The sequence below is a fragment of the Elephantulus edwardii genome, unplaced genomic scaffold (genome assembly GCF_000299155.1).
Source record: "Elephantulus edwardii isolate Elephantulus edwardi_28Jun2011 unplaced genomic scaffold, EleEdw1.0 scaffold00208, whole genome shotgun sequence".
NCBI lineage: Eukaryota > Metazoa > Chordata > Mammalia > Macroscelidea > Macroscelididae > Elephantulus > Elephantulus edwardii.
Genome location: NW_006399958.1, coordinates 487,644 through 503,251, shown reverse-complemented (window position 1 = coordinate 503,251; position 15,608 = coordinate 487,644). Strand labels below are relative to the sequence as shown.

General features: G+C 51.1%; 2 protein-coding genes across 2 annotated transcripts in view; one reads left to right on the top strand and one right to left on the bottom strand.

The window, feature by feature from the left end:
• Positions 1–317, top strand: part of SYNGR4 (synaptogyrin 4) — a 24,692-nt gene extending 24,375 nt beyond the window's left edge. Inside the window, exon 4 of the mRNA XM_006897263.1 lies at positions 93–317. Within this exon, the coding sequence (XP_006897325.1) occupies positions 93–317 (225 nt within the window). The remainder of the gene's footprint in view (positions 1–92) is intronic.
• Positions 318–10,176: 9,859 nt separating this feature from the next.
• KDELR1 (KDEL (Lys-Asp-Glu-Leu) endoplasmic reticulum protein retention receptor 1) overlaps positions 10,177–15,608 on the bottom strand; it is a 14,939-nt gene continuing 9,507 nt past the window's right edge. Inside the window, exons 4-5 of the mRNA XM_006897262.1 lie at positions 14,962–15,214; positions 10,177–10,211 (exon numbers count right to left, since the gene is read on the bottom strand). Of these exons, the coding sequence (XP_006897324.1) occupies positions 10,177–10,211; positions 14,962–15,214 (288 nt within the window). The remainder of the gene's footprint in view (positions 10,212–14,961; positions 15,215–15,608) is intronic.

Here is a 15,608-nt window from a genome sequence, read left to right as displayed (position 1 = left end):
TCCCACTCCTCCCTGCCCACCCTTGTACCCCTCCTCTCTGTCCCCCTACCCCCAGCCCACATGAGGCTCCGGTCACCCTCTTCTGCCCACAGATGTTCCAGGCCTACTTGGCCTTCCAGGATCTCCGAGAGGACAACCCCGTCCCCTACAAGCGCTCCCTGGACGAGGGGGCCGTGGTGCTGACCACCCTCTCCCCGCCTTCAGCCGCCAGCCCAGCTGCTTCCTCTGCCCTCAGCCCCAACTACACCAGCTCTGCCCTGTCCCCCTACCTGAGCACGCCAAAGGCCCCCCGCCTCGCCATGATGCCCGACAACTGAGTAAAGACACCGCTGCCAGCCTCCGTCCTGCGTCCCATCCTCTGCTCTCTGCGTGGTGGGGGCAGGAGGGACCCTGCACAGTCACCCCTCAGCCCTCCACCACCCAAGCCAAACTCACTGCTGTGGATTCCAGCTCCCTGTAGGACAGAGCGGAACCCCCTGGGTTTCCATCTTAGAGCAGCTGGGCGGTTTGAACTTCTGACCCGCTGTCAGCAGACGAGCACTTAACCACTGTGCCCCCAGGGCTCTCCACCGTGGGTCCCCTTCCCATGTCACCTCCTGGGCGCTTTGTCCCATGCCACCTCGCTGGCACGAGACTGGCGGTGGCGGCCAGGAAAACCCTCTCATTGGCCAGCGGAGGGGACCAAGGAGCCCACGGATGCAGAGTGGAGGCCTCTACAGAGCCCTTGGGGCTGTGGCCACCCAGGAGCAGAGCCCATCTCCTGCGGGGCCTCTGGGGGGGGGTCAGAACCGGCAGCTAGTGCTTAATTAATTAGTAGCCATGCACCCCTCAGGGGTCCCCACTGCCTGGTGAAAAAACAAGTCACGGCCATCAAGCCTTCCAGAGCCACAGCCCCCCTGTGGGACAGCAGCGCCCCGCAGGGCGTCCTCACAAGCGGGCTGCCGCGTGGCTTCCCAGCGTCTCACCCACGGTGCCACCAGACCTCCAGAATACTAGCGGTCAAGCCCCCTCTGAGCCCAGACCACTGTGGGGCCCTCGGCGTTCGCTGCTTTTCTCTGGGCACCTGAACAGGATGAGGAACTGGGACCCCCAAGCCTAAGCCGCTCCGCCTTCTCTGCCAAAAACTAGTGAGTGATCAGGAAACCCTCAGGGCTGTGGGGAAAGTGGGGTTCCCTGGGTTGAGCCCACTCCCCCCACCCCGTGAGACCAGACAGGCCTGGCTTAGACCCCTGCGCCACCAGGGCTCCTTCACCGACCCGTAGAGGATGCCTGGCTTCCAGCTGGGTGGACAGTGACAACCGAGGCCAGTGGGACCATCACCATCCCATCACCAGAGCCAGCGCCCAGGCTGTCCCAGCCCCCCAGGAAAGAGATGTGGAGGGGACGGCATAGGAGCCCAGAGCGGGGGTTCAGGGAAGACGTCCGGGGATGGTGCGGGTGGTTTCATTCTAACAGACCTGCCGCTCACAGGGGCTCTCACTGGTCACCCCAATGGGCAAAGGACCCACTGAAGCAGTGGTGGGGACGGCACGGGGGCGGGGTGGTGTGTGGCCTTCACTCAGTTGTTCCCGCCGGGCATGGCGGAGTCGGGGCACCAAGAGTTTGCTCCCAGCAGAATCTGAAACCCGGCCCGGCCCGGTCTGTTCTGTGTGTGTGGACCTTTCTGGAGGCCTCTTCCTGCTGTGCGGCTCCTGGTTTCAGCTGCTTTGGTTTTAACAGCCGAGCACTTTAACCACAGCACCACCAGTGTGAGGTGAGCTCCGACTCAGCGACCGGCCAAGGGCGGTTCCGAACCCCCTGTCCCGTCCTCACATCTGTGCCTGTTCGAGCTCATTGCCACAGGCCCTGCGTCACCGTCCCAGCCAGGCCAGGCGTGGTGAGGGCAGTGACCCCCGGGGTGCGCAGAGAGGGCCGCTGAGTTTTCAGAAGTTGATGGCCCGGCCTTTCTTGTGAGGAGCCTCTCGGTGGATTTGAACCACCAGGCTTTGGGTTGGCAGCAGAGCTCCTAGACCTCGTGCAGCAGGGTCTCCAGCCTCAAACCCACGGCTGTCCAGTGGATTCACTGAGTCCAGTGGATTCTGCTCACTGAGGCCTGGATCTTTGGGGGAGGACACACCCCATGTCCCCAGGGGCCACTGGTGGACGTAACCTGAAACGCACCATGGGACCGGAGCTCTTCCAGCCGTGCCCAGCGACTCATCCCAAAGCTGGCAGTTCAAACCCACCAGGAGCTCCTCAGAAGAAAGATAGCAGGTCTCATCAAGATTGGAACTCAGATAGAAGGTCACCATGGATTGGGGTACACTTGAAGACAGTGGTTGGTTTCAAGCCTCACCACACACACTGTGGCCTCCTTAGCAGGACAAATGCCACCCATGAGGGAAGGGGCTGGGATTCCCACACTGGTTCTGGGATCTGCCCTTTGGATCATCTGTGGCGACTGCTGGGAGGAGGGAATGCCTCCCTGGTGTTATTGTTCTTTTTAAGCAGAAGGTGGGTTACTCTAATCTGCAGCCCTAAGGTTTGTTTTAAATTGTTGGTCAAACATTCTTCTAGGTCGTATAGCCCTGGTGTGTCCACTTGCCGTACAGCGGTAACTTACGGTTGCTGTGAAGCTGAACACTGTGACACTGATGTGTCAAATGTGGTAAAGGTTACCCACGGTGGACAGTGTTTGGTGGAGCTCCCCGATTAAATCAAGCTTGGAAGCAGGAGTGGCATCCACTTCCATAATAGCTTTGCCTCTGGAAACCCTGTGAATCTAGAGAGAGGGTGAAAGTCACACAAGTGTCTAGGACTTTCATTCATAGGGTTGCTATGAGTTGCCTACGACTCGATGGCACTTAACAACAAGAACATCTGTTATTAAGGAAGGGAAGTGAGGCAAGGTGATAAAGCCTCCTAGTTAAAATCCCTCTGGGTCAGCAGCATGTGCTGGAATCCATGGACAGTGTTTGGTGCAGCTCTCTGATTAAATCAAGCTTGGAAGCAGGAGTGCCATCCACTTCTGAACTGACTTGCCTTCAGAAACCCTATGAACATGGAGAAATGACCAAAGTTATATAAGTGTTAGGTCTTTCGTTCATACGGTCACTATGAGTCATCTACGACTCAACGGCACTTAACAACAATAACAACAACAACAACATAGAAAGAGCTCTGTTGGCCTAGTGGACAGAAAGCTATGCTACCAAACCAAAGGTGGGTGATTTTAATCTGTGGCCCTCAGGCCTGGTTTACTTGTGGAGTTTTTTTGGTCAAACATTCTTCTAAGTGGTACAGCACTTGTCTGTCCATTTGCTGTACAGAAGTAACTCATGGTTGCTGGGATGCTCAACACTGTGACACTGATGTATCACATGCGATCGTGGTTACCCATGGTGGACAGTGTTTGGTGGAGCTCCCCAATTAAATCAAGCTTGGAAGCAGGAGTGGCATCCACTTCTGAAATAGCTTGCCTCCGGAAACCCTATGAACTTAGAGAAATGATGAAAGTTATACAAGTGTCCAGGTCTTTTGTTCATAGCGTTGCTATGCGTCGTCTATGACTCGATGGCTTTTAACAACAACAACATCTGCTGTTGGGCAGCAAACTGAACCAGAGGGATAAGTTCTGTTCCAGGTTCAAGGGTATCACAGGGCTGTAGTCTTCGGAGTTTCCGTGGGTGATTTTCAGACAGTTCTGCCGGGGCTGGGCAGGCGGCGGGTGCCCTCCCCCTGACTCCAGCTAGCCACAGCCCTGCTCCAGCCCTTCCCACATCAGGCTTCTGGGCACAACTCCTCAACAGAATGTACCTTGGCTTGAAAGAAAGGCAGAGAGAAAGGCATTCAAGAACCCACACGGCGGTGGCTCCAGCCTCGTCCCCTCAAGGCCTCCGGTCCTCCCTCCTCGTCCACAGGAGGCCCCTCATTTTTTTTTTAAAGTAGTAGTATTTTTTTGTGCATGTGTCAAATCAGATCTGATGTACAGGAGGAGATTGCCCCTCCTTCTCCAGCAGAGCATCTGGTGGATTCGAACCATGCAACTCTGGGATTGCAGTGCAGCTTCTTGCCACGAGGCCACCAGAGCTCCCAAAAGGCCCCTCTTGAGGGCTGAGTGAGCCCAGCACAGAAGCTCAGAGCTGCTGGAATTTGAATCCGACTCACGAAGGCCCAGGCACAAGGGAAGAGAACGCTGCCTGGTCCCTACGCTGTCGCCACGACACTGTGTAGGTCAGACCACTGCCGTGAAGCATCTCCACAGGCTGGTTTGGGAAGCAGATAGCCAGGCCTTTGTTGCTAGTTCTTTAGTCTGAAGTCTGTACAGAAAACTGTCCAGCATTCCAGCAAATTCCACAGAAATGTGAAACTATTTTACTCTTACCTCTACTAAAAACACCCCACCCCCCCAAAAAATACAGCCACCCAGAAAACAGCAATGTCCACCCTGTAATAAATGAAAATAACCACATAAACGTCCACTGACAGAAAAGTGATGACCGCACAGGGGTGATATTTGAACCCGGGTCTCGAGATAGAAGGTGAGAATTTGACCACTGAAACACCAGTTACCGTTTGTACATACTATGACCTAAGTCACCTTCAGCTACCGGCCTCCAGTGGACCCCAGGGGCTGCGGACAAACAGCACACTGTGCTGTAACCACCAGTTTGATTGTTCGGATTCAACCAGAGGCTCCTTGGAAGAAAGGCCTGGCAATTGACTTCCAAAATCCAGCCCCTGAAAACCCGACAGAGCACAGCTGTACCCTGACACTTAAGGTCGTGGGAGTCAGGATCGAGCCGGTGGCTACAGAGGCTGCCTCCTGGCCAGAGCTGGCACCCAGGGGGCCTGAAGAATGCCAGCAGACAGAGGTCAGGAAGTGTCCTTGAACTGTGTCAGGGGTCGGAATCCATGAGGTTACGAAGGCCAGGTAGTGAAGACAAGTGAAGGGGGCAGGCCACGTGCGAAATAGGTCTAGAGAAAGAGGTGGAAACATTCCATTTTCAACTTTACCAGGAAAAAAAAAATAAGCCTAAGCAACCCAGAAAACAACACTGCCAGCCCTTGCAGCACATGGGGACAGCCACGTCGCCAAGTCCTGGGGACTCTGGTAAAAAGCTCACGTCCCGTCTATTCAGCCCCCGCCATCTGCTGCCACCCATAAATGAGGCCCTGGCATTGTCAACTTGACTGATTTGTCAAGAGCGGCCAGAAACCCAGATTCCGAGGCGGAAATCTGGTTTTTTTAGAAGCTGGCAACCACTTGCATTTTCTGTAAGAAAATCATAGTGTGGGGTTCAACAAAATGCAAAAACAGGCAAAAATGAAAAAGAAAATAGGAGGGCCGGGCATCGCTGCCAGCTTGCAAGCCCCGACATGAGTGTTCTTTTATTACTATTTTCCCCCTTTCTAAAGAGAAATTGGGCTTTGAGTGAAAGTTTATAAAGCAATTCATTTTCCACTCCATCATTTAAGCAGGCTTTGTTTTATGGCAGTAATTGCACCCTTCACACCGGAACAGCACTCTTCCTGCTCCCTCCCTGTGGCTTTTGTTTCCATTCATCCATCTGTGTTCTCCCTTCCAGCCTTCTGAGCTCTCTCCCTGGGCCAAGGCTGCCCTTTCGATCTCATGTGGTTAACTGGTGTACTTGTGAGTTCTTCCCTGGTTTGCACAGAGGAGGACAATGACTGTTATTAAGCCCACGGGCCTTGATGTATCCTAACACTGAACGCTTTTCAAGTTCCTCGGTCATCCCTACAATCAGGAAAGTTCTGAACTGAGAAAAGCAGACTCTTCAAGGATTTCTTTGCAGTTGCTTCCTTGGTGGAGCAGTGAAGAGCTGGAGTACAGCTGGCTAGCTTTGGGAAAGCCAGTCTCCCCATTTCCTGCTCTCTTTGTTGCCTGGGATGGTTAATGAGGCAAAAGCCTAGGCCGAAAGGGGGCCAAGGAAGAAACCCCGTATCTTAGTTCTCCACTACTGTTAACAGCCATACCACAAGGGGGTGCTTGCAACAAACAAAAGTTAATTTCCTCACAGATTAGAGGGCTGGAAGACTGGATTCAAGGCTCCAGGGGAAGGCTTTCCATGTGGGTCCTGGTATCTTCAGTGTCTGCTTCCAGGCTCCTTGGAGATCCCCACATCCCTTGACCTCTACCATCTCTGATTGATTGTTGTTTGTTGTTAAGTGCTGTCGAACCGCAGGTGACTCATAGCGACCCTATGAAGAAGAGTCCTCAATGCTTGGGTGCCTTTCATCTTCTCTCCAGGTTCATAGGGTTTCCGGAGGCAAGCTATTACGGAAGTGGATGCCACTCCTCCTTCCAAGTTTGTTTAAATCAGGGAGCTCCACCCCACTCTCTGTCCGCATTGGGTAGCCAACCATTATCACATTTGACACATCAATGTCACAGTGTTCAGCCTCACAGCAACCACAAGTTACCACCATACGGCAAGTGGACACACCAGGGCTATATAACCTAGAGGAATGTCTGAACAAAAACAATGCAAGACAGGCCCAAGGGCCGCGGATTAAAAGTCACCCACCTTTGGCTTGGTAGCATTGCTTTCTGTCCACTAGGCCAGCTGATCTCTCTCTATGTTGATATTGTTGTTAAGTGCCGTCGAATCGCAGGCAACTCATAGCACCCTGATTGATTAATCCTCTTTAATATCTTGTAAGAGATCAACTCAAAACACCCTACACTAATCTTGTTAACAAAGGCAACCCGTTCCCAAATGAGATTACAACCACAGGCTCACTGCTGGTTCGCCACTCATCACGGCCCCACGTACAACACACACACACACACACACACACACACACACACACACACACACACACACCCTGCCCGTCTGTGTCAGCCTCACAATCTTTACTGTGTCTCAGCTCACAGCCTGAACATCTATCTCGTCGAGGGTCTTCATTTTTTGTTGCCAACGCTCATGACGGAATGAATTGTGTCCCCTAAAAACATGTGGCCACAACTGTCAGGACGGCGTGATTATCCTGTGTCACTATCCTGTGTGCTTTAAGTCCTATCTGGCAGTTTGACACCACCAGCTGCCGCTCAGGAGATGGGCTGTCTCTCCTTCCACACGACGTCCTGCCCATGAAAATCCACAGGAGCGTCAGCTCTCGGTCAGTTCTGACTCACCAGCACGAAACAAACTCAACCAATGGCGTTAGGAAGGCTAAAGAGAGGCAGTTCCGTAAAGGCATCACCATCGCCGCCATGGGATCGAGGCCACGGTCAGCAGTTACGAGGGGATGCACTCACTCACTGCCCGAGAGTCCGTTCTGACTCGTGGGTTTCTGAGGCTGTAAATTGCACCAGAGGAGAAAGCCCATCTTTCTCCTGCAGAGCAGCTGGTGGGTTTAAACCACAGGAGAGACAGTGGCTTTTAAAGCCAGCAGGGCCCCTCCTTAGACACTGCGTCCAGGCTCAAGCTCAGGGCTGGGGTCGGAACTGACTCCAAGCTGAACTTGCAGCAGGTTTCAGAGGCTACAAACCACACAGGAGTGGAAAGAATGGCCATCTTTCTCCTGTGCAGCTGCCGGCAGACTTGACCTGTCAGAGAGGCACCCTGTATGGGTCGGTGGTACAGCTTCCCATGGACTACGGCACCCGGGCACCCTCTGTAAGGGGACTGTTGTGTGAGTTTGGGTGGGAACCCACTCATAGCTCACCCTCCAGCGCGTCCTCTGATACAGCAAAGTGCACAGGAGAACGGTGCCCATATTCTGCCCTGGTGCAGCTGGTGGATTCAAACCCTGTGCCTCTGGGTTGCAGCGCAACTCCTTAGCATTGAGCCTCCAAAACTCCTAAAGAGACTAAGGTATGATAATCCCACCTAGCTCTGGTTGGCTTAAAGGCAAGAAGCTGTGCTGCAGTCTCGAAGGCTACCAGTTCGAAATCACCTAGCCACTCCCCCAGAACAATTGTTGCTGTTATGTGCCATCGAGTGGTTTGCGACTCATAGCGACCCTATGTACAACAGCCCTAAAAAATATCTCTGACCAGAACAATTAGCTCCTGTTAAAATTACAGGTGAGGGAACCCTTTGGGGTAGAAGCCTATGGTTCTGACACGGGTCAGAAGCAACTCAGCAGCAATGGAGATACAGAAACAGAAGGATGCCCGGTTGCATCATGATTAAGCTGTCAGCTGTTAGCCAGAAGGATGGTGGTTCAAGCCCACACCCAGAGGCTCCACTGGACAAAAACTTGGTGATGTGCTTCCATAGAGATTACAACCTTGTTTGTTCTACTTAAAAAATTAAATGCCAGTGAGCTCTGGTGGCCTAGTGGTAAGAAGCTGCACTGCAGTCCCAAAGGTGTACAATTCAAATCCACCAGATGTTCTGCTGGAGAAGGAGGAACAATCTCCTCCTGTACCAGTCAAATCCGATTTGAAGGTACACACACACACAAATAATAATTTTAAAAAATATTTTAAAAAAATTAAATGCCTATCCCAGAGGTGAGAGTTGGACAATGACTAGGGAGGACAGAAGGAGAGTGGATGCTTTTGAGCTGTGGTGCTGGAGAAGGGTACTGAATGTACCCTGGACTGCCAGGAAAACAAACAGATTCATCTTGGAGAGGATTAAACCAAGCTGCTCCTTGGAGGCAAGGATTCTGGGGCTTCGTCTGACATACTTTGGACATGTTGCCAGGAGGGACGGGTCCTTGGAGAGGGACATCATGCTTGGGAGGGTGGAGGGACGGCGCAGGAGGGGAAGACCCTCTATGAGATGGATTGATTCGGTGACTGGGGTAATCGGGATGGGTGTGTCAGAGGCGGTGCGGTTGGCGCAGGATAGAGCAGGGTTTAGAGCTGTTGTGCATAGGGTCGCTATGAGTCGGAAACGACTCGATGGCACATAACAACAACAATCCCAGAGGTGTGTGGTTCAATCCACCAGCTGCTTCAGAGGAGGATGGTAATCTCCTCCCCTACGGCGTGTGGCCTGCCTTCACTTTTTATCTTAGAAGGGTGAGAAGGAGACAGTAGGGAGCGGAAAAGGAACCTCAGAACCACCATGAAAGGAGCCTGGAGCACAGTGTGTCTTCTGAGTCCGGGTTCCTGCACTTAGATGATGAGAACCAGGAGACAGAGACAGCTGGCCCCTGGAGCAACTGTCAAATTCAGCCACCCAGGCTCCTAAACCTCAGGAGAAGCCACCCACTGTGGCAGCACCAGATAAGAGAGACACACTCCTTCTCCAGGGACTGAATCCTCCCAGTAACATGCTCAAGCTACAGGGACCCAGAGTCAGCAGCCCCTCATCCAAGGAGCACTCTGGCTGCACTTCTCAGGCAGATCCGTCCATTCTCTGCAGTCCGTGGTTTACTCACTGCAGGCGAGGTGGTCAGGAATTACAATACAAAAGGGTTTTTTTTTCGGGGGGAGGGCTCTAATCAACCCATAAGGCCTTCTAAACACCAAACGCAAGCACACAGGCGTATTGAAAGAGAGGTCTCATTTTCCTCTGTTTATTTCAAGAGAACAAAGAATCAACCATCAATTCTGTACAAAAAACGTGACGTCAGGGCAGTGGTGATCTTGGGCCAGCCCCCTCCCCCCAAAATAAAAAAAAAATCAGAATAAGACCAAAAAAATCCCAAACTTTGGAAAACAAATTACTATGGAAAAGCTGGGGAGTGTTTCCCAGGCCCCCATCTCCTCCCCAGCCCCCAACCCAGACGGGGTAAGTAGGGCGTGTCCCTGGGGGTGAGAACAAGTGGGGTGTCAGTGGATTTAGTGTTTGGCACCCAGTGGGGCTGCGGTGGAGTCTAGAAGGAAGCCCAGGGGGCAGGGGGAGGGACAAAGCCCCCTCGACCCTGCCCGATCCCATCAGATACCATGGAAACTGTTTATAAAAATCAGGAACCAGAGAGAAGAAAGGTGTCATCAGAATTAAAAATGAAATAGTGAAAAGATTTTTTTCTTCTTCTTCTTCTTCAAAAGGCAAAGAACTACAAACAGCTCAGGTCCTGACTTTCTTCAAGACCTGGGGCCTCCGTTGCCCCCTAAAACCTGGCAGGAAGGCAGATGGGGAGTGGGGAGAGGTTGGTTCTTTTAAAAAGCCGTCCCTGGGTGGGCAGGGGGCTCCCGTCTCCCATCATCGTCCTGCGTGCGCCTCTGGCTGCCATCGCCGCTGCCGAGGAGAGGGGTCGCCAGGGCCGGGGCTAGGCTGGCAAACTCAATTTCTTCCCCTTTAGGACTGAAAAGAGAAAAGGAAGTGAGTGTTATCAGGGGTCTTGTATCAGGGCCAGCTGCCACCCACACCCAGACGGGGCCCTGCAATGAATAATAAAATAAAACGAATAATAAAAACAAGCTCTTCAGTCCACTTCCACTCATGGTCATCCCCACGTGCCAGGAACACTGAGCTCCACGGGGCGACCTGAAAGGCTACCAGTTCGAATCCTCCCCCGGAACAATCAGCTCCTGTTAAGATTACAGGTGAGGGAACTCTTTGGGGTAGAAGCCTATGGTTCTGACACAGGTCAGAAGCGATTCAGTGCAATGGAGACACAGAAACAGGACACCTGACTGGTGGCATGATGATTTAGCTCTCAGCCGTGAGCCAGAAGGATGGCGGTTCAAGCCCACCCAGAGGATCCACTGGACAAAAACTTAGTGATCTGCTTCCATAAAAATTACAACCTCCCCTGAAACCTATAGCGTCCCTTTCCAGCAGGAAGTAGCTAAGAGAATCCGCCGTCCCCTTTTCCTTATGAATCAGGGTGAAGTCTCTCTCAGGGAGGAGTGATAGGGAATGGCAAAGGATACACTGACAAAGAAGATTAATCAGAAATGTTTTTGACAAGCACTGTGACAATGGGACAATTAAAACAGTCTTTCAAGGAATATTCAACCTGAATCCTTCTGATCATATGGAGATTTTTGAAAGTATTTCTTTGAGTTTATTATGTTTAATTTGTTTTATTTGTGTATAAAAGATGCTCGTCTAGATGATAACATAATTATGATAAAAACAAAAGGGGGAAATATGGGAAGCCAATACTAAATATTTGTAATAAACTGAAAGCTATTTTAAAAAAAATTACAACCTCGTTTGTTCTACTTAAAAAATTAAATGCAGGGAGCTCTGGTGGCCTAGTGGCATGACGCTGCACTGCAATCCCAGAGGTACACGGTTCAAATCCACCAGATGCTCTGCTGGAGAAGGAGGGACAATCTCCTTCTGTACCAGTTGGATCTGATTTGACAGTACACACACACACACACAAAGAATAATAAAATAAATTTTTAAAAAAATTAAATGCCTATCCCAAAAGCGTACGGTTCGAATCCACCAGATGCTCTGCCGGAGAAGGAGGGACAATCTCCTCCTGTACCAGTCAGATCCGATTTGACGGTACATGCACACAAAAGAATAAAATTAAATAAACTTTAAAAAAAAATAAATGCCTACTGCCTCCATGCACAAAAAACTAGTCTCTATTAGAGCAAGAGAGTCAGGAAGAGGAGGAGGAAGTGGGGATGTGTGGCTAACTGCCTCCATGAGTAACTGTCGCCTTTGCCACGAGACCAGAACTAGCTGGTGCTCGGCTACCATTATACACATTCTGATCAAAGCCTTCAGAGCAGAGTCCTGATCAAAGGGGGGGAAAATACAGAACAGAGTTTCAAATTCACGCGGACATCAGGCTTTCTGGAGGGATGGAGGCTGGATGGACCCCTGAAACTACTGCCCTGAGACAATCTTTAAACTTGACACAAAAAATATTCCCATCATAATGTCACCTTAAAACCAAGTAATAGCTGAGCTTCACTAGGACAAAAGTCTGCATTGACTATTAGGCTTTTTAAAGAAATCTATCTATCTATCTATCTATCTATCTATCTATCTATCTATCTATCTACCAGATCAAATTGACAAGAAACTAAAAAGGTTGGATGGGAACCTTAGGAGCCGGTGAGTTCATGTGAAGGGGGAGAAACAGCTCAGGAAAGGAGGCTGAGACAAGCTAAACAGTGCACGTAGAAAGTGAGTAATTCGTGCATGTTTGCACTGTCTCAACAGCAAAGTAACACATATTTATTTGCTTATGTATGTAACATCACATATAATAGTATTTATATATTTTTAAATTATTACAGCCTAGAAAAATTAAAATAGGATAGAACTATAAAATTGCATCTTATACTATATGTGATTTTTTTTCTTTTTGTGAACTGTCGAATCTGAGCATGTCTTGGATTGTGGGGATGGCGTAGGATAGGACAAGGGTTATTAAGTTTGTTGTTTATAGAATTGCTGTGTGTCATAAAGAGAGAGAGCTCTGTTGGCCTGGTGGACAGAAAGTGATGCTACCAAGCCAAAGGTGGATGATTTTAATTTGCGGCCCTCAGGCCTGGCTTTGATTGGTTTTGGTCAAACATTCTTCTATGTGGTATAGCACTGGTCTGTCTATTTGTTGTACAGAGGTAACGCGTGGTTGCTGTGAAGCTGAACTGTGTGACACTGATGTGTCAAATGCATTAATGGTTACCCATGGTGGACAGTGTTTGGTGGAGCTCCCCAATTAAAACAAGCTTGGAAGCAGGAGTGGCATCCACTTCTGAAATAGCCTGTCTCTGGAAACCCTATGAACCTGGAGAAAGGATGCAAGTTGTACAAGCGCTCAGGTCTTTCGTTCACAGGGTCGCTTTGAGTCGTCTATGACTCGACGGCACTTAGCAACAACAGCAGCAATCAAATGGGATCCGAGATTGCTTCTCCTTCTACAGCAGAGCATCTGGTAAACTCAAACCACACACTATACTATATGTAATTTTATTCCTTTATTTATTTTTTAATAACCACACAAGACTATCTCCTTTTATCAGACAAGTATACCTACGTTTCTAGGTGGTCAAGCAGGCCAGTGACCTGTAAACCTGCCTTCTGGGTCAGCCTGTATATATAATATCAATTTATGGGGTTCTGGTGGCTTAGTAGTAAGGACTTGTGCTGAAATCCCAAAGGCACAAAGTTCGAATCCACCAGATGCACCATGGCAGAAAGACAGGTAACCTGCTCATGTGTGATTTACAGCATCTGAAGGCCTGCTGGAGGGTGGCTACGAGTCGGTACTGACGCAACAGCAATGACTTTGAGTTTGTTCTCTCTCCCTCTCTAGTGTATCCTTCAATACGGATTGAGGCTCAATATCAAGAAAACAAAGATTTTCACAACTAGGCCAATTGGCAGCATCAGGATGGATGGTGAAGAGATTGAGATTGTACACAGCTTTAGTTTGCTTGGCTCCACAGTCAACACTCTTGGCACCAGCAGCCAGGAAATTAAAAGGCACATTGCCATGGGCAAGTCTGCTGTTAGGGACCTCACCAAAGTACTGAAGAGCAATGGTGTTTCTCTGGAGACTAAGGTGCGTCTGATACAGGCCATGGTCTTCGCAATCACTTGTTATGCATTAGAGAGCTGGACAATGACTGGGGAGGATAGAAGGAGAATTGATGCCTTTGAGCTGTGGTGCTGGAGAAGAGTATTGAGGGTACCATGGACTGCTAGGAAAACAAACAGGTTCGTCCTGGAGAGGGTGAAGCCAAGCTGCTCCTTGGAGGCAAAGATTCTGAGGCTTCATCTGACATACTTTGGACATGTTGTAAGGATGGACCAGTCCTTGGAGAGGGACGTCATGATTGGCAGGGTGGTGGGACAGCGCAGGAGGTGGATTGATTTAGTGACTGGGGTCATTGGGATGGGAGTGTCAGAGACAGTGAGGTTGGCACAGGACAGAGCAGAGTTTAGGGCTGTTGTACATAGGGTCGCTATGTGTCGCACATGACTTAATAGCACATAACAACAACAACACACACACACACACACACACACACAATTATTGTTGTTATGTGCCATCGAGTCACTTGTGACTCCTAGCGACCCTATGTACAAGAGCCCTAAATGCCGTTCTATCCTGTGCCAACCTCGCCGTCTCAAACACACTCATTCCCACCGCTCCACTCACAGAATCGATCCATCTCATTGAGGGTCTGGAAAACTCTAAAACGCAGTTCCACTCCGTCACATGGGGTGACCAAGAGACAGACCCGGCTTGAAGGGGTACACACAACTATCTTTAGGGAAGCCGACTGCCAGCCCTTTCTTCCGCAGCACCCGGGGTGAGCCTGACCCTCCCAGCTTTTGGCCACAGTGGAGTGTAAACTATCCGTGCCAAACGGATGGACCAGAATGCCTCAAGGACAAAGGTTGAGACGGGGCCCCCCTTCTCCTAGTGCTGCCTACTCTTCTTCCGCCTTCCGTGGAGTTCCCTGGGAGTTCTTGGTCACTGAGCAGGGTGGGTTCAAGGGTCTGGGGCTGCGGGAGAAGATCACCCCTCCTCTGCCCTGAAGGGCCGGGGGCTGCTCCTTCTGTTGGCCTCATGTCTACTCTTCAGTCTCCAAAACTGAGGTTCCCCCTGCTTTGTCAAGTGCACCTTACAGATCCTGCCAGAAGCCTCCATGTCCCTCCACAGTCCCGCTTCCTCACCCAACGTCGGCAGCTCCCTCCTGACCAACTCCCTGCTGACCTGACAAACAGGTATGACAGGGTCTGCGTCCTAGGGCTTCCACGGGCTAAAGCTTTACGGTAGCCTCGTCTTTCTCAAACAGAGCAGCTGCTGGGTTCGAACTGCTAACCATCCAGTTACCCGCCGAGTGACAGAGCCAGCAGGCTCAACTTCTAAGAGGGAGTCGGCTGGGATTCTCAGAAAGGAGCCCCGAGACACGTCTCCCACCCCCCAAATCCCAGGAAGGAGATCTGGGGCTGGGGTTTGTCGCCAACTGGGACATCAGCGGCTCAGAGGGAGAAAGACACAAGGGCTCCCTCCCTTAGAGGCTGATCGCCTCCAAAACCCTACAGGGGGCAGAGGGAGCTGGGGGGGAGCAGAGGGAGGCGGGGAGGCTGGGCTGGCCAGGTGGGGCGCCTCCTGTCCCAGTACCTTTGGTGATATAGAGGTAGAAGAAATCGCAGTACAGGACGGTCTGCACGAGGCCGGCCACTATGGCGATGAGGTCGAAGAAGCCCTCGAAGTGGTAGCGCCAGATCCAGTTGAAGAGATACAGCGTGCGGTAGACGCCCAGCGCGAACAGGTAGTGGCTGGTGATGGTCTCCGCCTCGCCCGTCTTGCTTACCATGAACAGCTGCGGCAGGATGGCCACCGACTCCAGGTAGATGGAGAAGGTCCACAGGATCTGTGGGGACGCGAGGCGGGCTCAGGGGCGCCGGGAGGACCCTGCCCACCTGTCTCGGCAGAACTGCTGGGGGGCTGAGCGCCTCTAAGTGTCACCCCCCAACGCTGAGCCCCAAGGACGCCCTCACTACAATCAATTCAACCCACCCCACTGCCAAGCATGTGGCCACGACCCTGACGTCCCCCCTCCACTGGGTTTCAGCTGCAAACCTTTAAGAGCGAGTCACGCATGACTCACAGCGAGCCTTTGAACAAAAGGAATGAAACCCCTCTACAACTATCGACATTTATCAAAACTCACAGAGTTTCTGGAAGAAGGCTGTTGCAAAGAGGTAAAGACTGATGTGAAACCGAATGCTGTTTTTCTGTCTTCATGAAAGGAACCATCGATCAAA